Source organism: Cyanistes caeruleus, chromosome 19 (assembly GCF_971803275.1).
Source record: "Cyanistes caeruleus chromosome 19, bCyaCae1.hap1.1, whole genome shotgun sequence".
Taxonomy (NCBI): Eukaryota; Metazoa; Chordata; class Aves; order Passeriformes; family Paridae; genus Cyanistes; species Cyanistes caeruleus.
In genome coordinates, this window is record NC_141719.1 from 7,607,199 (window position 1) to 7,631,035 (window position 23,837).

At 45.5% G+C, this 23,837-nt stretch overlaps 1 protein-coding gene across 8 annotated transcripts in view; it reads left to right on the forward strand.

The window, feature by feature from the left end:
* Positions 1-23,837, forward strand: part of RAB11FIP4 (RAB11 family interacting protein 4) — a 111,755-nt gene that overhangs the window by 68,551 nt on the left and 19,367 nt on the right. For 4 of the 8 annotated variants that reach the window (XM_023938737.2, XM_023938738.2, XM_023938740.2 and 1 more), the window contains one exon: positions 23,590-23,813. In XM_023938737.2, coding sequence (XP_023794505.1) covers positions 23,590-23,813 — 224 coding nt within the window. Of the gene's footprint in view, positions 1-12,488; positions 12,634-23,589; positions 23,814-23,837 lie in introns of those variants that run through there. The other 4 variants (XM_023938739.2, XM_023938742.2, XM_086857198.1 and 1 more) reach the window with 4 other exon arrangements.

Consider the following 23,837-nt stretch of genomic DNA (forward strand, 5'->3'; position numbering starts at 1 on the left):
GGTGTTCCCAGGTGAGTCTCTGTGGTGTCTGCAGCCTCAATCCCCTGGGTCTTGTGCATTCCTCTGAGTTTGGGGTGGAGAAAGGCAGTTGCATTTGCAGAAGGGATGGATTGGTCACACAGCTCAGGGTGTGCTCAGGGACTGAAAGGCTGATGGCTGTGACTGGAGTATCTTCAGCTCCAGCCACACAGGCAGTGTAAGAGGCCCAGCAAACTGCAGCAGGGAGAGAACTGGTGCTCACATCTCAACACAGGAGATGAGGAGCCCGGCCCCCGTGGAGGCTGTGGCTTTTCTCACCCTCTCTCTTGGGTGCCTGTGCCCAGCATTTGTGGTGCTGCAGTGTGGGCTCCTGGAGGGGCTGTGTCACACTCATGTGAGTGCCTTGAATATCTCCAGGTTTTGGAATCGCATTAAATGTCTGTATTCAGGCAGCTGAAGGCAGTGCTGGACACCAGATAGGAGGGATTGATGATGCTGATCCATCCCTGGGCTGTCAGTGCTGCCTCTGCCTGCCTGGGGCCGAGCCACCAGGAGGGAAACAGGGAGCAGACAGTCCCCATAGGGATAACTGACAGCAGGGGCCCTGTGCAGACACTGCAATTATTGCCTTCATTTTCCTTTTCCCTAACAGCTCTCTGTCTAGAAATGATCCTCTATTGGAATAAACTTGTGATATGTAGAAACTATTGCAGTGATCCCAGAAGAAACCACAAACTCGAGACATGAATTTCTGACTGCTTCCAGTTAAACACACACAATGGGTCCATTTTACGTCAGCTGGCATTTGGCAAACTTACCACAGTTTATGTTTACCACAATGTTCTCTTGGGAACCATTAAGACTGTGTGTGTCACCCAGGGAAAAGGCCACAGGAATCAGATTCAAAATATTTGCATTGCTTACAGTCAGGGTTCACAGCATGGCAAGGGCGGTTCAGGGTGCTGGGATTTTGGAGGTGTTGGTGTGGCTGTGCCCCAGGTATTGAGCTGGGAATTAAAAGACACTGCAAGGGTGGAAGGTGACTGGGACCCTGTACATGTGCTGCTGAGGACAGATGGCTCACAGCCACCCCTTGCCTCCCCACTGCTGCCCAGTGTATTCTCTGAAAAACAACAAAAGAATTGACTTTATAAAATACATTTGCATTTGTGATGTTTATAGTACAGAGCCTGGTCCTCCTACTTAACTGTATCATGAATTAATCCATTCATTTCAGCAGCAAAGTCTGATGCTGGGTTGATTTACACAGGATAATTACAGGTTAACTAAGCTACAGTCACTGAGCAATCCCAGTTACAAGAAGATTCTTGAGTACTGGGAGAGAAATAAGATAAGGTGGAAGCACAGACACCCCTGGCAGGCAGGCAGAGCAGTGTGAGTGTTTACAGGCCTTACTGTGAAACAGGAAGGTGAGGCTGGAAAGAGCTCATGGTTGTGTGCCTGCATATTGAGGCTCACAGGTGGGGTTTGTGTCAAAGAGGAAAGTTTGACAAAAAGTGCTGCTAAAGACCTGGCTACTGTCCCAGTACAGACTAAAAATACTAATTGCATTTGTCATTGTGAACATTTGCACTTATTAATAGCCAATATTAAAAAAGCTCTCCAAGTCTATCTGTTAAAGTGTCTGGCTCAGGCAATGTATGTTCAGGGTAAGTTTTTGAAAATTCCTGCCTTGGGAAAGTTTTTTTGCTGGCTTTAAAATGTTAACAGCATTTTTCTGAAATTTGTTAAAAATGTTTTACTTAGGTTTATAAATAATGACCAAATTCTTACTGTAACAGCACTGTACTGAGCAGTGGCTGAGGAGTATTGAGATCAGAACTGGATATGAGTGATCCAGCCTTATATTGGCATGGTCAGGACTGTAACCACTCCTTATGAGTACATCAAGGACTTGGGTAAAATTGAGAGATCATGTACCAGGTGAATGATTAATAATGGTGGTTTTGGATAGCCACCTAAAACAGGATAGCACAGGGATACAAGATTTATGTGCTGCAAAATCTGTAAGAAAAAAGGCCCTTACGTTCTCCGGGCTGATCACAGGACATCACCATTGTGGGATATAAATCTAGAAGATATAAACGATTATCTCTATGTGAGTGCTGGCTCAGTGTGGAATTGAAGGGGCTGAACTCCACACTGAGCCAGCCCCATGGTGTGACAGAGCCAAAGGGAATCCCCTCCCTCCAGTCTCTTGCAGTGTGGAGGGACAGGACACCTCCTGCTACTTTGGCCTGGGGGAGCCTCTTGAGGTGCTAAAGCTGCCATCCCTTGTGTTGTTCCAGGCAGCAAATGCATGTGAGGGTGAGCATCCCTTATCTGTAGTTTCTGACTCGTTTGTCCTGGTGACTGACAGCTGTGATAATGAGGTTATTGTGAGGAGGCAATCAGTGCACCAAAATGTTTTTATGTCTTATGGTCTCGGATCTTGGGGATTTTGTGCCCTGAGAGGCTCTGTCTCTAGCTGGCTGGGTCAGAGCAAAGGGCAGAACACAAAATAACTGTACAAGAAAAATCCCTGTTGAGTTCTCATCTGCATTAGGGGTTAGTTTGTCAAAGTCATTGTAGGGCTGTTTCCTGTAGTATCAAGACAGTTTTTTGAGTGTTTTTAAGTACCTTTGAAGTGAAAATACCTGGGGAGCAAGGCAAGACCATTAGTCCCTATGAACAACTGGTGGTTCACAGATGCTCCATTTCTAGGTAAATCCCCTCTGCTGCTCACTCTCTCAGTGCTCACTGAAGTCTGTTGACTTAACTCCAGGTTTTTACAGAGCTGGCTTATCTCTGTACAGTGCTGTGCCCCTGGGAACCTCAAATCTGGGTCTTGGCTTAGACCAGAACAGAATACTGGGGGATCTGACAGGATCTGGCTGGGCAAGGGTGGCGTGGAGGAAGAGAGTGTAATTCTGATTGCAAGGTTTGATAACAAATTTACCTTTTCTCTGTTTTTGTCTCACTGGAGTTGTGGAAGCTTTTTCCAAAGCACCACTTTCACCATGCAAAAATCTTCTTTACTTTCTCTGTCTCCACTGAATTCTTACTACCCAATTATTATATATCTGTGAGTTGCAAAAAAGAGCCTCAAACCAGTGGCTACAGCAGCTGCTGTCTCTCAGGGACAAGATTAAAATCCACCCAAATGAGATGTCATGGAGAGCATTGAGTTGTCATTCTCTGGTGCCACAGAAAATTGACTTGCTGTCTCGCTGCTGCAGTGCAGAGCTGATGGAAGTACCTGGCTTGCTAGATTTCAGTATGAATGGAGATGGGTGATGGATAGGAGCCACAAATCACAAAGGTAAAGGAATGTGCTAGGGATGGCCCAGGTTGAAAATTGGATGATTTTGATGGCTGTACTGAGTCATTAAGGCTAGAATTCATGTTCCAGATGATAAGACTGTCCCTGTGTAACTTTTAAATTAAAATCTGTATGTTTCTTACTGAGATTGGACTTCCCTTTGTAATATCCAACCATGCCTCTGAAATGCTTTGTAGGCAATACTTATAGGAAGTAGTGGGGGTTTTCCATCTGTACATTAATATTTTAGTGGTTGCTATTTTTTAACCATATCCAAGAATGAGAATTCTGTTGCTGGATAGAACTTGAGCCCATTCCTGACATTCTGCATGATCCAAGATCCTAAACCCAAAAGTAATCCTGAGCCAGGTTTGTATAAATTTGCCGCAGCTGCAATTTGGACTGAAATGATTTTATGAACATTACTTACAGAAACAGGTTTAGCCTGACAATCCAATTCCCTGCTCACAACTGTGGCCGTGTCTCTCCATCAGAGGGAACTGGAAACATTTGGTTCCTCATTTGGTGAAGCAAAGAGCCAAAAGTGAAAGATAAGGGACGCAGCAGCCGAGTGCCACAACGTCACTGAAGTGCTGAGCCACAGGAACCAGACCAGTTCATGTCTCTCTTGTTTCCATGGAGACCTCAGGACTTCAGGGGCTGGGGTCTGTCACACTGCTGTCACCACGTGGCCACAGGTGACAGGAAGATGAAGCTCAGCTGGCAGGGGTAGGGGTCAGTGCTGGCACTGGAGAGGTCGCAGGTCACTGTGAGACAGCAGAGCCAAGGCAAAGCCACACCTTGACCTGATGAAAATGGCCAAACACATCAAACAGTTCAGCTCCTGCACTTTGTAGACTTCTCATCCCTCTGCCAAACAACTCTCCACTTAGCTTGGATGGAGAGACCTCAGCTGTCAGTGCCAGGGGCTGCGCCAAGGCCCTCTTGTGCCCATGAGTGTTTATTCCCTGGTGAGAGCTGGTTCCTGTACTGGTGGCACTGGGATAGATGACCAGCTGCTTCAGCAGTCCCATTACTAGCTATGTGCTACATGAGGATGGCACTGGATTGATAAGACAGAAAATGCTAATGGTCTCAGATGCAATTTTCCAAACAAATAAAACTTTCATCTGCAATGTAATTTATGTTATCTAAGTCCTGCACAGTCTGGTGTGGACTTGATTTTCTGAGCCTGTAAGTGACAATTCCTCTTCCCAAGGGAAAGTCTCTTGAGAACATTTCTCTCTCAAGGACTATTTTTGTAAATAGTTTATGGTTCTCAAAACAATACTGTACATCTGTGTTAAGTGTGTTTTCTCTTGTTCCACCAATGGAATTAGAGAAGTCTTGTTCCCTTTACCAATCATGTTTAACCTGTATCAGAACACCTTACAAAAAGGAGCTGAAAGGTAAAAATAAATCCCGTCTGATGATCTTCCTCTGTTGCTGCATTGAATCCACACTTCTTATTTCGTGTCCAACAGCGACAGTCTGGGGCCTGAGATGTATCAGGATTCTCAAGTAAAAAGCATTTCCTGTGGCACAGTTTGGTGTCTTTCAGGGATAACAAATGAAAGTGGCTTTCTTCTCCCCAGGTTTTGTTGTCTTTCCTAACCTCATTCATCTGCTAAAAAACAGGGCTGGAGACAGGAGCTTGTATTGGGCAGACCTGTGAGCACTTCTCAGGCCTTCTGTGAAAGAGATCATGAGGTGAAGCAGAAACTAATGTCTATGTTGTATTAAAAGTCAACATTTTGACAGAGATTTTTTTCTTTTGAGTTAGAAAACTGTTCATTTGAGGGCAGAAGAGGAAGGATCAAACATCCTGCAAGCTGTGATCTATCATCATATGGTGCATGGTCAAGTTATCAGTCTAAACACTGTCCTGATTTGCAAATCTCCATAAGCACAGATGTGCTTTGGGCACAGTGGGCTCATTGTCCCAAGAAAAATTGAAGGGAGCTCTTGAGTGATGTCTTATTATAGAGATGCTGCTGCTAAAAGCAAATTCTCCCAGAGTAAGTGCAGATTGTTTCTGTTATTGATTGCTACGGTCTCTGCTTCATTGAGACCACATGGCCCACTTTGTTTTTGTAGCTGTCTTTTATTAAAACTGACAAAGAGGTATCAGCGTTTGAAAAGATGAGTCTTGAGAGTCCCCTGGGCAGCATTTTCATGCTGTAAAGTGATACTGGCACATTTGATCCACAGATGCTTTTAACACAGTGATAAAACAAAAGCTTTCCTTCCTAGGGTGGTCTTCCACACTACAAAGCTTTCTGTTTTTTCCATGTTCAATGGCCCAAGAGGTGAAGAGAACCTGCAATTCTTCCTACCTTAAACTGTGCTCTCAGGATCTGGCCCTGTGTCCTGAACTGCTGAGGACATCCCTATGTGTTTGGTTTTTTAAGGTATACTTTGCTGCTTCTTCAAAGTCTCATAATGCATTTTACATTCACATGGGTTATTTGAACTGATTTTCAGTGTTTCTGAGACTGGTGGTCAGAAAGTTTTCATCCCTCTTCCTGGTAACCAACATTTACAGTCCCTAATCCTCTCCTGTTCTTGTACCTGACTTTCTAAGAAGCCAGTCAGTTTTATCTGAACACACAAACCTGAAGTTGGTTTGCTTTCATTTTTTTAGCATTGTATTTGAAGGTATCTTAAAAAAATTTAGATCTGAGACATTTCATGCTAGGACCTATCATGAGTGGAAATGTTTGACCTCAATCTGTCTGTACAGCAGCTCCTGATCTGTAAAATGGGAATACCATCTTCTCTCATTTTGAAGAGACTTTATGAAGATAAATTAATCGTTGCAGAGCACTCAGATGTCAGAGTGATGAACACCACAGAAAAGCTTGGGGGAAAATAAATAGTTCTGTCTGCAGAGCAGGCTGTTAGTAGTAGCCATAAATAAGACATGAAGCTGCACTTTGATCAAGAGACTAAAGCAGATATTGAATAGTTGCTGATAAGCCGAGCACCAGCCAGCCAGAGTCCTGAACATGTCCAGACCAGTGGGAAGTAGTGTGTAATTGTGTGATTAGAGAGATGTGTTAATGCCAGCGAGCAATAGGACCAAAGTGAAGTTGCACCCATGAGCTCAGTGCAGGTTTGTCCTTGCTTTTGGATGTTCTGTTCTGCAGCCTTGCTGTATCCCATGAGAGAAATAGTAGCACTAGCCTCTGGTGAGCATGAATTATTCTCATCCTGGGCAACCGATTATTTTCCTTTTCCTTTCCTCTGCTAATAAGTTGTGTTACACAGAGAAGGGACTAAAAGCTTAAAAACTTGTCATGAAAACATGCTCAGAACTGAAACAACCAAAAAGTTCTTGTAGCAGCAGCAGCCTGTCTTCTGCAGACCATGCATAGCATAATCCAGCAGATTCATGTGTCAGGAGGGCTGTCAGAACCCCCTGCTCCATCCGCAGCTCCAGGCTCACCTGAGCCCTGGCCAGTTGCTTGCTTGGCTAGAAAAAAAAGCACTGAAGCCTCCTATCCCTACAGTCACAGTGGAGACAGCTGAGTAAATGTGATTCCATCTTTCTGCTGCACTATGGAGCTGCTTGGCTCCACCTTGGTTTAAGCTTTGAGGTGGCTGAGGGATGCTCACACTTTCCTTTCCTTTCTATGCTCTTATCAGCAAAGTCAATGTGTCCATACCCTCAGTCTGCAGAGTCCTCCCAGCCCATTTCTAAAGGAGAGACCACGTATTTTCACTTGAATTTGTTCATGTCACTTATTCTGTTTTATTTTTTTATTACTGGGTGTTTTGACAAAGGTTAAATAGAACAGACCTTGTGTCTGGCATAGTTTTGTAATGCTTTTGACAAAGGTGCTTTAATCATGGTTTCACAGCTATGATTTTGAGATGCCTCCAGAGCCTGACATGAAAAACCTAATGGTACAGTTACAGTGATGAACAAAACACAAACTGCTTTTCAGAGGGGGATGGATATCCTGTGCCATTATCTGGCCTTTGCACTCACAGCTCTTGACTACTTGTCCCTCATGAGGGATTTTGGAGAGGAACACAGAAAATCCCTCCAAACGCCTCATTAAGCAGCCAAAGTGTAACCGAGTGATGGCAGAGAGGTTACAAGTAGCTCATCTCTGGAGAGAGCAGTGGGTGAGTCCCCTGAAATGTCTTCATGCTGTAATTGCATGTCACAGGGTCGGGTCCAGCTTCATTACAGGCCCAAGGAATCGATGCTAATGGGCCCTCAGCCAGCCCTGTCCTGCCTTCGGTGCTCTCATCTTGCACAGAGACCTTCTCCTGCGAGCCCTGTGCTCGACCTGAGCTGTTTGATGTGCCTGGCTGCCCGCCCTGTTCCTGGGGATAGGACACAAGCAAGCTCTCTGCTTTGAAGGTCGTGGGGAGAGCAGACCCCGGTGGTGTAGAGTCTAAATTGCCACTTCCTTAGTTACTAAAATAAGCCTCTCTGCAGGCAGTTGGGGTTTTGTTTCTTGGGAGTGGGAGCAGAGGTTGACCTGTGCCCTCTGCACCCAGAGCAGTGTTCCCCTGAAGCTGTAGTTTGAAGCTGCCCACCTCACCCTGTTCAGCATGAAGGGATGCGGAGAAACTGCAGAGAAGAAACTGCAGAAAGTTTTGGAAAGGCTCTGCCAGCTGCAAATGCAGACAGTTTCTCCCCCCTCTGCAGTCTTCAGCTCACCTGCTGCACACTTGTCCTGCGTTCATCCTATCTCAGCCTCCTCCTGACTTCCCCTTAAATCATGGGAACAAGTTGTAGTTGGGAACAAGTTCATTCTGTCCTCTTTTCTCTACCTCAGAGTGTCTTTGCCTGTTCTGATTGCAAGGTCTTTGGGGCAGGGAATGTACGCTCCCTGTGTTTTGGCAGAAACTGCCTTAATTAGGGATCGTTCTTGGTTTTTTCTGTCATAATAAAAGGGATTCATAATAAAAGGGACTCATAATAATACTGCAGTAACTCATGCCAGTCTTACTGCATTTCCTTCAAAGGAAGCACTCCAAAATAACATGAGAGTAGATGAGATGAAGATCAGACCAGCTGTAATTACAAGTCTGCGATATCTCATTTTGGAGCAGAGCAGTTACACGCAGTACTAACTTGGCCAGCTCTTATTGTAGGGGAAAAACCCACACAAAAGGTATTTTTACATAAGTCTCTGTAAAATAGCCACCAATATTCATCAGAGAGAGTATGATTAAAGGCTTTTGAAGCATGAGTTTCACTGGAGTTGCCAGTTTTCATGAGATAATTAAGATGCAGGTTTGGTGTATATATATATTCTGGTGATCTCATTATCTTCATTATTAATTAGTCTCTGTTCTTCACATTTCAGCTCCAGTTTCTTGTCATTAGAGTGACTCGCCTGTGAGGGATGCCTTAGTGAGATGCAGAGGAAGGATTCTGCCTCTGGAGCAGCAGAGGAGGTGCCAGCCTTTGTTCAGTACTGCTCCAGAGAAACTGCAGTGCTTTGCAGATCAGCAGGTTTCCCTGCCATAAACCCTTCCAGTGATGTGCCCTGCTCGGTGTTTGCAGGCCAGGAGCCCCTGGTTTCAGCAGGCACTCTGGGTGCTTCTGGAAATCATGGAATTCTGGAATCATAGAAAGGCTTGGGTTGGAAGGGACCTTAAAGATCATCTTGTTCCAGCCCATTGCCATGCCTCACCACCCTCACAGGGAAGGGCACAGCAGTGTGTGATATAGGCACTCAGTGATGTGTTCAGAAATCTTCTGATCACCCAAATAACAAATATTTTTCCCAGATTTTCTCTGGCATGCTTCTGCAAGCACTTTTTTCAGGATGCATAGTGTTTGTTTGGGAGATCTGTGGGATCTGGCAGTGCCAAGCAGCCTTTTGCCAATGTACCCATCTCTTTTCTTTCATGTGGTAACAAAGATAAAAGTTTAGTCTCCATTGACAGCTACTTGACACCATCCCCAAAGCCTGGAGAGCACAGGAACCTTGCAGGTACACCTAATACAAGTGGGGTATTGAGGGTGGGATTTCGGAAAAAACAAGATGAATTAAGGTGGAAACTGAGTATGAAGGAATGCCCTGCTGTTTTCAGGGTCCAGCTATTATGGCACTGGCAGAGTGTATCCATCTTTGAACAGCTTCCCTCAGAAAAGCAGCGAGTCTGCTGTTGATGGGGTCACAAATACCGTGCTCAGGAGGGTCTCAACGTGCAGAGCCTGCTCATGCAAACTGCACAAAGCCTGGAGCATATTTCAGTGTCTGTGGTCATCTGAGCAGTCACTAACCTGCACAAATTCCTCAGCTGCCTGAAATCATGACAAGAGAATAGACTCCAGTCTCAGATGGGAAAAATGTATCACGCAAACTCTCCTTCCGTGGCGCTGACTCAGTTGAGCTGCAGCTGCACCAAGCAGAAGCTGCTGTCCCAGGCAGACATGCAGACACCCTTCCTCTGCACCACTGCTGCTCTTAGGCATGAAGCACTTAAAGGCCTGTGTCACTGCCAAAATGAATCCTCATTCCTCTCAGAGAAGCCAGTGATGGTCACCTGTCCTCCCTCAGCCGTCACAGCATGCTCTGCTTTTCCTTTTGTAGGAAACAAATCATAAGTCATTTTAAACACAAAATTATCACTTTACCATGAAATGTGTAAAAATAAGGTTTTTGTCTCAATGGTGATCAAAGGCAGCTTATAACAATCTCTACTTAATCAGGCTTAGCTTTAATTAAATGAGAAATGGACCTGTATTATAGCTATTGCTATATTATTCTTAGTCTTAATAAAGATTTTATAGTCACTCCTTCATGAGGAGTGATTGTCTAAACTCCTTACATTTTCTAGGACCTTTATGAGAAATGCATTTATCAATGAGAGATTTGTGCCTTCTCAATTATTACTGTGTAATAAATGTCAGAGCTCTGGGTAGCAAACTGAGTAGTGCACTCAGCAGGTGTACCACACAGTTGTGCATATGTTCTTAACATCTCTATTATAATATTCATTTTACCTATTGCTGCTTTATCTGTTTAATGCTTACTTTATGTTTTTCTCATCACAAGCTGTTGAAAGTAGATCTGTGTCAGGGAATGGTTCTGTAATTTTCAGGTTTCACACTGTCCGTAGTGCCTGATGTGTGTAACAATACAAACACTTCTGATTTGCGTCTTTCAGGAAACAATTACAAAATGTACCGTGCAGGTAATTATTTCATGTGCCCTGCTCAGTCCCAGTGACCTCCTTGCACACGAGGGGACAGCAATCTGTGCTGGCTGAAGCTGCACTTGCGTTTCATCTGTGGCTGCTACACTTTGTTACACTAAACCTCAGGCATCCCCCGCCCTCCCAAAACTTCTGCGCTCAGCAGACAGAATTCTTTTCATTTTCTCTCAATGAACTGCGAAAAGGGTCAAGTTCAGTGAATTGCTTTAAGCATTGCATATATATAAGAATTGAGGCTGATTAATTTCTTTCTCTCCTTTTTGAACAGCAGTGTTTTACACTTAGGAGTGGCTGGCTGTGATGAAAATGAGGGCAGGCTTAGGGAATACAGAGGACATGAGATGTTATGCTGGTAGATGTGTTTGTGTCTGCCTTTGCTCTGTTTTCTAATAATTTATCCCTTGCTTCAAGTAACTTTTGGGCCTCCTTGGAAAATGCCCTGTCTTTGGACACAATAATGTCCAAAATATTTTAGAAGTATAAAGTACTTAAGTTATCTTTCAGTGATTTACATTTACAGCATCTTTGTAACTCTGTATGGGCACTGCTGCGAAGGTGCACCCCAAAGAGCTTTTCCTCTTCCGAAGTACCTGGCGGTAACTTTAAAGACAGGCTCTGGAATACAGCCAGATCAAATGGCAGGGTAACGACTGGGGATTCTTTCCTTTTCCAGGTCTTTCAATGATATTACAATTGGGAGGGAGCTGTTTGTTTGCTGGCTGAATCCTGTAGGATGGTGTTTCCTTCCATGGTTGACACAGCAGTGACAACAGTGACAGTCATTAAGGGCAGGGTTTGGCTCCTAGATAGGAATTTTATGGAAAATGTGGGTTTTTGTATTCTCCTTTCTATTGTATTCTCCTTGTAGTCTTCTGCTGCAAAGCCACAGAAACAGATTTTCTTTATTTATTATTTCTTTTTTAGCACAGACAGCACAGTAAACACAGCTCTTATGAGGTGTTGTGAAAAAGGAAGTTACACAACTTGTGAGTGAAGCAAATATAAAATAACGAAGTCAGTGTGACTGTTCTCAGCCTTTTTGTTTTTCTTCTCATTATCTTGTAACTAAAGGGATTCAAATCAAGGACAAAACAGACATCACTTCCTAACAGGATCTGTTTTGCTTTGAGCACATTGAGGATTCTTTAGGCTGACACCACCATCCCATAAAGGCCATACATGTGTTCAGTTGTGACTGTTGTAGAAATGAGGGTACACCAGGCAGGTGAAGCCTGATGACCCCAGAGATTGTCCCTGCCTGGGGACCTGACAGCCCTCAGCACCTGCCACTGCAACCCCTTCACTTATCAAGTATCAGAAACCCAAAATCAGTCTGTAAAAATTCTTCTGTTCATTCTCAGATGTGTTCCTTCACACTCACCACCTGCAGGAAGATTGTCCATAACCCTGGGGTGGGGAGGCCCTGCCCACCCTGGCCTTCAACACTTCCAGGGATGGGGCATCCACAGCTTCTCTGGGCAAGCTGTACCATGTACACACACGTAATTATATTAAAACATATAAATTACGTGTAAATATATAAATAATAAACATCTAATTGCATACTGTTTTATATACAATATAACATTATATAATATAATATTATATAATATGGAGGGAATTAATCGGGTTTTAATCGGGTTTTAAGCCACATTTCCTTCCTCAGGAATCACAGGCATCTTCCCCTCTCACCAGCAATTGTGGATATTTTTAATTATAAATAATTTCGAGCAATACCTCATTATTTTTGAGCAAAACCGAGTGACTGCGACTAAACCCACGAGCGGGGTCGGGCGCGCGTCACTCACAGCCACCGGAGCGCAGCACAATCCGTGCGGCGGGGACCTCCCTGCCTCTGTCCGCCCCTGCCCGGAGCCGAGCTCGGCTCTCTCGGCTCTCTCTGCTCCCCGGGCCCCCCTCCCGGCCCCGGGCCCTCCGGTCTCCCGGCAACTGCGGGGCGGGGATGCTCCAGCTGCCGCCCGCACTCCCTCCCTGCGGGGCGGGGACGGGGCGTGGGGACAGCAGCGACCGCCCGGCGCCGGGCCAGGTACGGGCAGCCCGGCAGCGGCAGCAGGAGGAGGAGGAGGAGGAGGAGGACGTGGTGGTGGTGGTGGTGGGAGCCGGCTGGTGTCTCCTGAGGGGTGAGGAGGAAGTTTGCGGCCGGGTTTTGGGGGTTTCCTCCGGGGAACTGCGGCGTGAGGAGAGGGGGATCCGTGGTGGAAGGGGAGATCCTTGAGGCCGCTCGGCTCCGGAGGGGATCCAGAAGCGAGGGGGGAAAGCATCTCTGGGGTTTTTGGGGTGGTGTCGGCGTTTTCGTGAAATGCATGAAATTGTAGGTAGAGAGAAACCCTGCTGGGTTTTTTTTCTTGTTTGCTAAAGGAGGGGATTTTCACTCAGAGTTGTGTGTGCTGGAAGGTTGGGCTCGCTATGGAAATGAGCGGGTTCTGGGGATATTGTTTTGTGGGAAAATCTAAAATCGTGTGTGTCTGTCAGCAGCTGTGTGGGGTGAAATGAGGGTGTTGGGGAAGGAGGGTATGTCTTCCTGCATAGATGAGCCTCTTGACGCTCTCAGCTCTGTAACCTGGAGGTGCCCAAATACCTGGGATTTAAACCCTTAAAAAGGGGAAGAGGAGGGGATAAAAGTACTTTTAAAGGATGAATGCAAGCAGGGGGCTTGCTCTGTAATTATTTTCTGCGGCACTGGCGATGTGTTTGGATTGCCATTACTTATTGTTGAATGTTTTTAATACCCAAATGTGGTTCTGAATGCATTTGCTGGCTCCGGGATGCTGGTGACATAGGCAGAAAAAATGATTTGTGGTTGGTGTGTGGCTGTCAGGACAGCTTGTGCTGGAACTACAGATGCTGTCTGTGGCCCTCGTGTGGGACCAGCATTGCCCTGGTGGGTGAAGTGGTTCTGCCCCCTGTGTGAGCTGTGTTTGGCAGCGTATGAAAGCAGCTCACAGCAGAGATCTTGTACATGTGAGCAGTTCCTGGCCTGGAGTTTGTCTCGTCCCTGAAATGGAGAAGGGCAATTGTGCTTTTCTGTTAGGCAGAAGTGATGTGCGGTTAGAGATCCCGGGGCAGGCAGGCGCCCTCCTCGTTTTGTGCTGTGCTGATTTTGAGGCGGAATTTTAATACTGCTGTTTTGGTGGTGGCAATATTTTCACTGCTTGTGGCAGATTTGTAAGGCTGGTGGCTTTAGAGGCGGAGAGAAAAATTTATTCTCATCGTATTCGGCTGATTTATCGACTTAGGGTAAGGAGGAGGCAGAGATGGGAGAAAACTTCTGAAATGGGTTCAGGATAGACTCCCTAAACATGAACTCCATGGTACCTGTATCCAGTATATTATTACCTGTATAGCAGTATAATTTGTGATTATTTGGATCCCTTTTGCTATGTTACCGTAACTGCTTCTGTTGAAAATAGTTTTGTTTCATTCAGATGACATTCAGTGAATAGAGGGGAGGTACTCCAGTGATGGGACTGAATTGCCCTTTTCCAGCATAAGTTATTTTTCTGCCTGTGACCTTTCTAATTTTTGGAGGAGGTGGGAATAACTTGGTCTCACCACCGAATATGTGCAGTATTGGGGACTATTATTCTTATAACTGGGCACAGAAGGGGTGTGGAATTTCTATTGGCTGTTTGGCAGCATCTGCCCAAACTGAGAGGAGCTTAAGCTGTACCCGATGCAAGATGTGGCAGCCTCCAAGCAGTTTTAAACCATTTTTAATGGGCTTCTTTTAAGTTTGTTATTTGAAGAATTACAGTAAACAGCAGCAAGTCTCCCAGAAGCCACCTGATGTGCAGATGTTTCTCAACTGTGGTTGTCTTGACAGGGCTCTTACCACCAGGGTAGTTGGGGAATCTTTGCCATGTGCAAAACCTGCAAAACAAAACACTTCCCATGCCAAAATAGCAGGGGGGTTGGAATTGCTTCACTCCTGTTATTGATTAACCAGTGCTGTTACATCTGTTGAGCAGAGCTTGATCTTAACCTTTTATTTTAAATACCTGTCTTAATGAATTATTTTAAGTGGGTACTAAACTAATCACAGGTTGTTACTGAATTAACCATTATCCAGATATTAATGTCTTCAAATGCTCACCACATTTGTGAAGCTGACCCCTTAAAATTCTGAAATGTAGCATGATAATGTCACTCCTTTTGTTCCTTCTTTTGTCATTTATGTTGATTGCTGTACACACGCAGGACAGGCTCTGTAAGTGCTTCCTCATAACACAGAGAAGTGCTTTGGGCACTGTGTTGCAGCTAATACTGAATACTGCTTGTTAATAGTAGGGGGTCTCTGCATATGGCTCCACTTTGAATTGTGTTTTCAGTGTGCAGCCTAATCTTATAAATGATTTCTACTTGGTTCCCATCTGCTTTGTCTGTGCAGGTTCAAGGGTATCTCCTGCCTATGTGTATTTTACTGTGTAAATCAAAAAAACCCAGCTTATTGACCAAGCCAGGGTTTATGATCAGTGGGTTCCTGTTTGTGGTGTGGAGCTCGATGTTGTTCTTGGCAGGCCTTCTGCAATTAAGTGCTTTAACTTCACCGTAAAAAATTAAAAAAAGAGCAGGTATTTGAGACCCTTTGTTTAAAAATAAGTAAAATGTCTTTTATAAATAGATGGGGAGACTAAATTTTTTTAAAAATCAGTCCTTGCAGTCTTTGCTGGGTAAAGTTATTCCTGCAGCAGAAATGGCTTAACCTGTGGTTTGCCCAGCCACCAGCTGAAGAGCAGCCAAGGTGCTGTAGCTCCTTTCTTCTCCTAATGAGGAGCTCTTCAGAGCTACTTCAGTGTTTCTTAAACATGAAGTAAATTACCTTTTAGGCTTGTCTGCATTCAGAGTGACCAATGAGCTCTGGGAAGTGTTTCTGTATAAACTACAGCAAAGCCACATCCTTAATGCTTTCCCTCTGCTTGCCAACATAAACTCCTCCTCATCAGGCATGGCTGGACTTCTTACTGTGTTGGAGAAACTCGAGATGTTTCTCTACCTCTTGGGGTCGGAAATTGCTCCCATTCCCCAAGCATCCCTCCCTGCTGGAGACTGTAGTGTAATCTAACCTGGGTGGGTGGTAAGACAGAAGTATGAGTTGTGAGGTAAAAATCTTTTTTTTTCCTTTGTTTTTCTTTAAATGGCTTTATTTCGTGGTGTTTGTTGGAGACCAGACTTGCAGTAGTGTAGAAAATTAATGCAAAAATTCTAGTTTCCAAATTCAGTGGGGGAAGGGAGTTTGACCAGTGTTCCTGTGAATAATTAGCTTAGACACAGGCAGAACTGTTCCTGCCCGGGACAGCTTCTTCCTGTTCTTCATGCTGTTTGTGCCTAATGGTGCTGTGGAGGTGCCAGGAGGTGCCTCCTCCTCCTCACCCAGGGGCTGGGGCAGCACTAAATCATCTCGGGGAACTCTTCACCCATGTGCCTGCAGCACCCGCGGGCAAATGTGATGCAAGGGTTTTGTTATTTGTTGAGTCCCCGCAGGGTGACCTTGAGACTTGTCAAGGAAAACATGGTGTGTGAGCTCAGCTGTCCCCTGAGCAGCAGACACCACTGGGAAAGAGCATCTTGTAACTTAGAGTTGGTTAAGTAGGGGTCTGAACTGAGAAGTGAGCGCTGAACTCTGCCTTAGGCATAAGGACATTTTTTTGAAAACAGCCTCCAGCTCCCTTTGTCACAATATAGGTGTTCCCTTGTAGCATTGCTTCAAAATAACATAATCTGACCATTCCTGTGACCCTTGAGACTGGTCTGTACTAGAGGGTCTTTGAGGTGCCTTTGACCATGAGCTGCAGCTCTGTGTTTGCTGTGTGAGGAATGCTGTGACATCTGCCCAGGGCACAGTTTCACCACCGAGTGTTCCTGCCAAAGGAATGGTGAATGCTGCTGCCCACACTGTGCCAGAGCTGCCCTCACCGGCCCTGCTGGCAGCTTCAGCAGGGGCTGAGCCTCAGGCCCAGGCAACAAACCCTGGTGAGAGTTTGACGTTTTCTGTCCTCTCTCCCTGTTACTGCTGTTATGACTTTAAAAATAGAATGAGATTGTTTCTTCTCAAGGCAAAGGCTTCTCAAGAGGGTTAATTATGTCACATTTATTATCTGCTCTGCAGATCTTTTTAGGCAAATATGCTTTTTTTTTTTTTTTATGTTGTATACCAGCTTTTATAAACCAAGGTCTGCAGCACTCCCACACACGACACAAAGGTGATGCTGAGTTACCCACAGCTCATTTCAGCACACAGCTGCCTGACTGGGTGCCCTGTCTGGGAGGAGGGGATGGCAGAGGGTACCTGCTGTGGGCTGTCCCAGCAGCTCACTCTGTGGGAAGGGTCGTGTTACCAGTCTGAGAGGTTTGGCAGCTTGCATAGTCACAAGCATTTCACTCTAGAAATGTTACCAGACTTTTCAGGTGATTAGATCAGGACACCTCGGGAGTTTCCTGAGTGATGTTTGTGAAGTGGTGGTGGTGTGTCAGCATGGTGCCACTTCACACCATAGATAGGTGAAAGAAAAAGGAAACCATCCTGCAGTTCAGAGGTAAAAGTGCCTTAAACAATGCCTGGAAGAAGGCGCCAAACGATGTGGTGGATTTAAATCTGAACTATGCCGTTGATGTGCTGGCCCCATCCATGCTGAAGGTAATGTACTTTTGTTCCTAACACTGCAGATTAGGATGTCTTTTCATCTGCACAGGGATTCTTCTTGTCTCGTTGACCCTCCAGTGATGGCTGATGAGTGTGCATGATAGTTCAGTAGTGGGGAGCAGCTCAGGGAGTGATGGGACACAACTTCAAAGTCAAGGGAACAGCTTTTAATTTTTTTACTTTCTTTAGAAGATCAAATTAGCAGTCTGCTAAAGCCTTTTAATGTTAAAACTTTCAGAGCATAAACAATGACCTGTGAAAAGGAGTGCTTGGATCTGGACCCTGCCTATGATGAAGTCTGGCATCTCCATTATGGCCAATTAAAGTGACAGCAGAGGGTAAACACTCCTGACTCCTGTGTTCCCTGGCTGGCTCCCGGCTGTACGAGGCCTTTCTCCTCTGCTTTGGAAAAGGCACGATGTCACTTTGAACTTCCCAGCCAGAGCACAGGGCAGCCTTTCAGAATTCTTGTGCCCTCTCCTCGAGAGGTTCAGCAGGAACAGCCCAGGAGCTGAAGCTTGGTCTTCCAGTGGAAACCGGCTGTCCTTGAATTGCACAATTGTATGAGATGTTATCCTGCAGAGGGAGGAGAGGCTGGCAGTGCACTGCAGCACAGGCTTGCCCTCTCTCTGGGGACTCCACTGCCTTTCCAGGATGCTGTCCAATGCTCGATGCAAGATCTGCATTTTAGGAATAATTTTGCCCCTAGAAGTTCCTTCCAATACCCACAATAACCTGTGAAGTTTTGCCTTAAACAGAGGTTCAAATATTAGATTTGAGTAACTAAACAATCACAGGAAGCTATTGCGTTGACCAAACTGCCTTGTGGCCCCAAATAGCTTCTTGTTTGAACAGCTTAGTAGAATAACAGTGCTCTGCACCCTGATCTTGAACTCGGAGAGATTTTATATTCCCTGTTAAATGGAGAGTGTTCTTCCGTGTTCTTCATCAGGAGGTGGAAGTGGTTTCTGTGACTTCCTCTCTCCCCATCAGCCAACCTGTGAGCAGCAGCCTGCTGCCCCCTGTGCAAAGCCACAGCAACCTGGGTGAGCCAGAGCCAGATGTGGGCAAGAAGGAGCTGGCCGTGGGTGAGAGCTTACTCACATCATGGACACAGATGCACACGTGTGGTCTCTCTTAGTGCTCCTACATTTTTTTTCTTCTGTCTCTTCGTCGTCTCTTCCTCGTCTCTTCTGTTCCCATCAGTCAGATCAAAGGGTAGATCATCACCTCCCCACCTCTGCCTGACAACTGAAAAGGAAAGGAAATACGCTGGGGAAAACCTGGGCTTTTTAAAAAAATATGCATAGCCCACTTGGTGTAAAAATGCAAATGTTTGTAGAGGAGTGGCTGTTTCTAAAACACATTAGTGAGAAATGCTTCACACCCTTCTTTGTCAGTCGGTAATTAAGAGAATATTTGCCTTCCAATGCAGTGGCTGCTTAAATAAAGATGACAGCCTGTGTTTTCTCTGATGATGGAGAGCAGCAGTAAGTAACTTTCATCTGAGACCAAGCCTGGCACACCTCCTCTCTTCCAGTTGTGGTGAGGTGACTTTTCCTTCGCTTTTGCTGGGAAAAAACGTGGCTGGGGAAGGTGCAGGGACTCAGACTTGTATTTGTCCCACAGCAGATTCAGCTTGTCAGCGGGGTCGGAGGCATGATCCTGGTGAGGGGAGAGCCATGGCTCATCTGCATGTGCCATTTCTTGTTTCTGGTCGTGTGTGAGTCCAGCTCTTACTAATCAGATTGCACAGTGCTGGGATACTTGGGTCCTCTTTTCTTCCCTGTCTCCTCCAGTGTACTGTGAGGCTGTCTAAATGTCAGGGGTGCTGGTGGTTCGGCTGTGATGGGAGTGAATTTTAACGAGGCTTGTTCTTCAGCATGAATGTATTGATGTAGGCATGCCATGTAGCCTGTCTGTCAGCCAAGTTTCTAGCTTTCAGCTGTTTTATATGCATATTTTGGAGATTGCTTCCAACCTGGGAAATCCCAGTCAGGTCACTGCAGGGCAAGGCAGAGCTCTTTTCCCATACCCACCTAATGCTGACACTGCTTTCCTGCCCCACGAGGATCAGAAGGAATCCATGGGAATCGGTGTCTTCTGGCTCCTGCTTCTGTTTGGGGTGGCTGTTGCAAAGGCAGGCTGGGCTTACTCATCTGCCTTCAATGCAGCCACACAATGCCTCTTCCGAGGAAGGGAATTCATTAGTTTCTGTGAAGTGGCCCTGGATCTGTGGGCAGCAGGTGCTTCTATAGAGCAAACTGTTGCTGAATATTCAACAGTTGCTATACAAGCGTCTGGCCGGCTGCCTGTGAAGCACTTGGAGTTATCTTGAGCATCCGATTAGATAAAAGTGCAAACCACTTAGGGCTTTAAAGCTACCCGCAGCTATGTTGTGTTGGTAGTGTTTTAACGTTCAGGGTTGGGTTTTCTTTTTATGAGAATCTTCCAAGATCATAAGCAGCAGCTTTATCTCTTTTGACTCAGCCAACAAAGAAGGGAGCTGCCTAGGAGAATGACAACCCCAGTGATTCATATTCAAGTCGTCAGAACCTCATTCTCTTGCTGGTTTCTGCTAATGACATGTGCACTGGAAACAAATGACTCAGGCTAGAAGTGTCTATTCATCTTTAAACTTCTTAAACTCCCCTTAATCTCAAGTTAGCTCTCTTAAGGCTACCTGAATAACACTTGTTCTTGCCAGCCTCTAATTTGGTAGGTGAAATCATGAAATACTGTAGATATCTAAACTATGAAGGAATATTTTGAGAGGGTAATGTGTGCAATCAACCTTTTTTTTTCCAGTTTAATTTCTTTAGGTGTGGTTTGTAAGCAGCTTGTGTAGATGTCATCATTGGAAGTATAGTTCTGTGAGAAACCACCATCACTGAACAATTACAGCTTCAAATAACTTAGAGCTTTACTCAGTAAGGTGTGGATGCCTGTATATTGTTTGCCAGTGACATGCCCCGATTCTGTTGTCTTGTAATAGCTTACTTAACCTGTATTAGTTGTTTTAAAGATGCTTTGTCTGTATTCTCCTGCTGGTTATTTCGGCCACAAAAGGAAGTTTTAATTAAATTTGTCATTGTGAGAGTTGCACTGGAGGCTGGTTTCACCCAGGGAGCTAAAGAGGCACCCGAGTGGTGTTACCCGAGTTCCATTCTTTACAGGATCTGCACGAGGGGTCCCCATGTGCTGGGAATATTCCATTATCAGGGATTCCACATCCCTGAGCTCTCCAAACTCAGCACTGGAGTGTGTAGTCCCTACCCACAGGGAACAGGCAGGCTGGAGCATGGTCCTGCTGCTGTACATCACCTGAAATTGTGTTAGCACCGATTGGAGGCAGACCTTGAGCACTTCAAAGTGTGAACTGACAGCTACTGGAGCTCAGCTCTCCTGCTCCTAGCACGGTCATCGGTGGTGCTGATGGCTTTGACAGGGCTGAGGTCTTCAGTGTGTGATTCTGCTGCTGGGTGCTCAGGAGAGTGGCTGGGATGTGCTTCCTAAACTCCACTTGGTTTGCATCGAGCAGTGGGGTCGGGCCAGGTTTGTGAAGAGGGGTCTTGGCAACCTGGGATGTGGCATCTGCTCTCCCTCTGTGAGGGAGCAGCTATGAGAGCTCTTCCAAGGAGCTTGGCTGGCCTGAGTTCTCCATTTGTCCAGTCCCCATGAGTCCCTGAGCTCCCCACTGCTCGAGGATGGGATCAGCAGCAGGGAGGATGTGTTTCCAGGAGGGGTTCCAAGTCTTGAGGCATTTCAGAAGCTGTAAAGCAGGTGTTGAGGCTTATGACGGATCATAGATCATCGCCTCCAAAAACTTTTTTTTTTTTTTTTTTTTTTTTTTTTGCTTTTTTTTCTTTCCAAGGGACTTTGAAGGGCAGGAATAGAGGAATTACACTTTGGAAGAGAATCCCTGGCACTGAGCAGGCTGGGGACAGCGAAGTGTGTGCTGTAGGTGTGGATCAGCTCTCCCATACAAGTAAATGTGAAGGTTGCCAGAAAGTGACAGGGAGAAGTGAGTCCTCAGCCCATAGAGATGACACTGCACGTTTAATTGCTAATGGACTCTCAAAAGAGCACCTCAGCTGCTATTATTGGAAAAAGCTAATGTGTGGTGTTACCTACAGGGAGCAAAAAGGGAGTCTTTCGTGATCTTCTTGACCTTTACTTTCTTGTGTTAATTTGTTTAATACCAGGGAGATTTTCCTGCTGGAAAAACTTGCTTAAGCAGAGACTTCTTCAAGACCTCTGAAAAAGATGTGCTAATTGGGAGCTTCAGGGATCCACTGTGTACTCCTTGCCCCTCTCTTTCCCTCCTGGATCAGACTTTTACCAGCTGGTGCAATTCCATAATAGTCAGGCTTTATTGCATTAAACTTGTTAAGAAAATAGGAGGTCTGTGCCTGTGGGGCTCAGTGTGGGGGATGAAGCTTCAGGAAAACATTAGATAAATAAACACTCCTGGCTACTTTTGAAACATTGTAATTGCTCGTAGCCATACTTACTTTTTCAACACCTACTAAAAAGGACTTATTGCTTGTTCTATTTCTAGGTCCCAAGAGCAGCAGTGGCACTTTCCCTGCTTGCTTTGGGAGGGTACAAGGGGCAAGTCAGGTGTCCTGAAGGACCCGGGGCTAAGGCAGGGCAGGTTCCAGGGCTGGTGTGTGACCTGCCAAACCAGGGGCTCGCTGGGGATGAAGGGCTGTGGCTCAGAGCTAGAAATCTGATTGCATGAGGCAGCGTGGCTACAATAAATACTACATGGTATTTACCAAGGATAAATCCTTTGGGATATCTCTCGAAGCAGTATCTCAGGAAAGTTTCAGGCATAATAAAGCTGACACAGAAAAGCGGGAAAAGGCTTTTTGAATAGTGCCAGGTGTCTCACTGACATTGCTTGTTAATCTGGAAGGTCTGCTGAAAGCTCAGGTAGAAAAGCATCCAGGTGTCTGCTCTGAGTATGTACCTGGAATTTCAAACACAGCAGGCAGTGTTGTCCTTTTCCCTGCTGAGGTATTCATTAGTTAATGAGGTTTGAGCAGGTGGGGTTGTTTGGAATTTCTTCAGCCTCCATATGTTAGGAGATTTCACAGTTATATAAATTGGTATTTCAGGAAAAAGGTGGATGGTGAGACCTGCATTTCCAATAGGAGTTTCTGAAAATCATGAAAAACCGTAGCTTCTGCCTGGCTCTTTTCTTGCTGACATGGAAAAGACAGTTTGTGTCATCAGCACAGAACATCTCTGGTTCTACAAAAGGGGGTTTGAGTTTCCTTGGCTCCAGCAGAAGAGTGTCCAGAGGTTGTGGGGGTGGACTCGAAGCTGTGGCAAGGAGTGTCTCAGCAAATGTGCTCACCAGCAGGGGCAGGGAGTGCTGGTGATACTGCCAGTGCCTTGGGATTCCTGGGTGGGATGACAGTTGTGCCTTAACACGAGGTTTATCCCTGAATGAAATGCTCCATTCCCTGTGCCAGTGAACTCAGCTCCAAAAGCTTCACTTGGTAGTTGTAGCTCAATGGTCAGGCTGCCTGTGGAGCTTTGGACTGGAGCGCTGAGTCAGGATTTGCTCTGCAGCTCTGAGTAACTTGTGTCCTGCTGGATGGAAATTGTCAAAGCAGCATTGAGTGGCTGCTTGTTAAAGGATAGAATAAAATCTTAGCCTTTATTTTTTCAATTAAGAATTTTTACTTGTGCCTCAGGAACAAGCAAATACAACCCAGCTTGTCTTGGCTATTCTTAGTATTGGTGGGGCAGAAGGGGGAGGGAAAGGGCAAACAGCAAGAGCAAAGACTTGCAGTAATGAGAATGATGTCTTATTTTAGTTCATACTTAATCAAGACATGTGGTTCCAGGAAGCAGGAAGAGATGATTTTGGGTTTTTTTTTCTGCTCTCTTATATCTTTGATTATCACCAAGACTTACCCTAAACAATTTAACACCTGCCAGTTCTTTTTTCACCTTACAAATTTTTGCCCATCCTCAAAGATAGACTAACTAAACTGTTAGGCTTATCTGTTTTGCTTTTGTTTTATCTGTAATATTAATTAGAGGACCAAGTCTTGGTGACTAAGATACTCTTATCTCTCAAAAGATGCCTAATTTTGTTATAAAACTTTGAAGATATTTATTGCTTCAAGTACATTTTGATAGTGAATTAGGGTAAAACTGACTGCATTTTATAGCTGGATGTTGAGTCTTTCTCTCCTGGGAAGTCAGACAGAACTTGAGCCCCTCTGGAATGTACAGGCTACTTTATTGGCTTGCAGGAACTGGCTTTGTAAAGCAGGTCAGCTTTTTGTTTCATGGCTTTTAGTCAGTATCACTCTTGCTTACCAGGGCATCCAGAGAGTGTCTTACTGCTTCTTCTGTGTCGGCTGAACTGCCTTGAGGGATGATCTGAACTGACTCCTGATTTTCCTTGTGCCAGGGTGGTGATATCCAGGACTGCGCCTACTTGGACAGCGAAAGCGCCTACAGCGAGTCGGAGCTGTTTCCTGATGAGGACGTGATGACTCTGGCACAGCAGGAGGTTCACCATGAGTCTGACATGGACAGTGCCATCGAGAGCGCCCAGAGCTCGGAGGCCTCGGACGTCTGTCGGAGCGAGGACAAGGACGGGGTGCTCGGTGGCCTCTTCCTGCCCGGTGACAAGTGAGTGCTGCTTTTGCTCTGTGG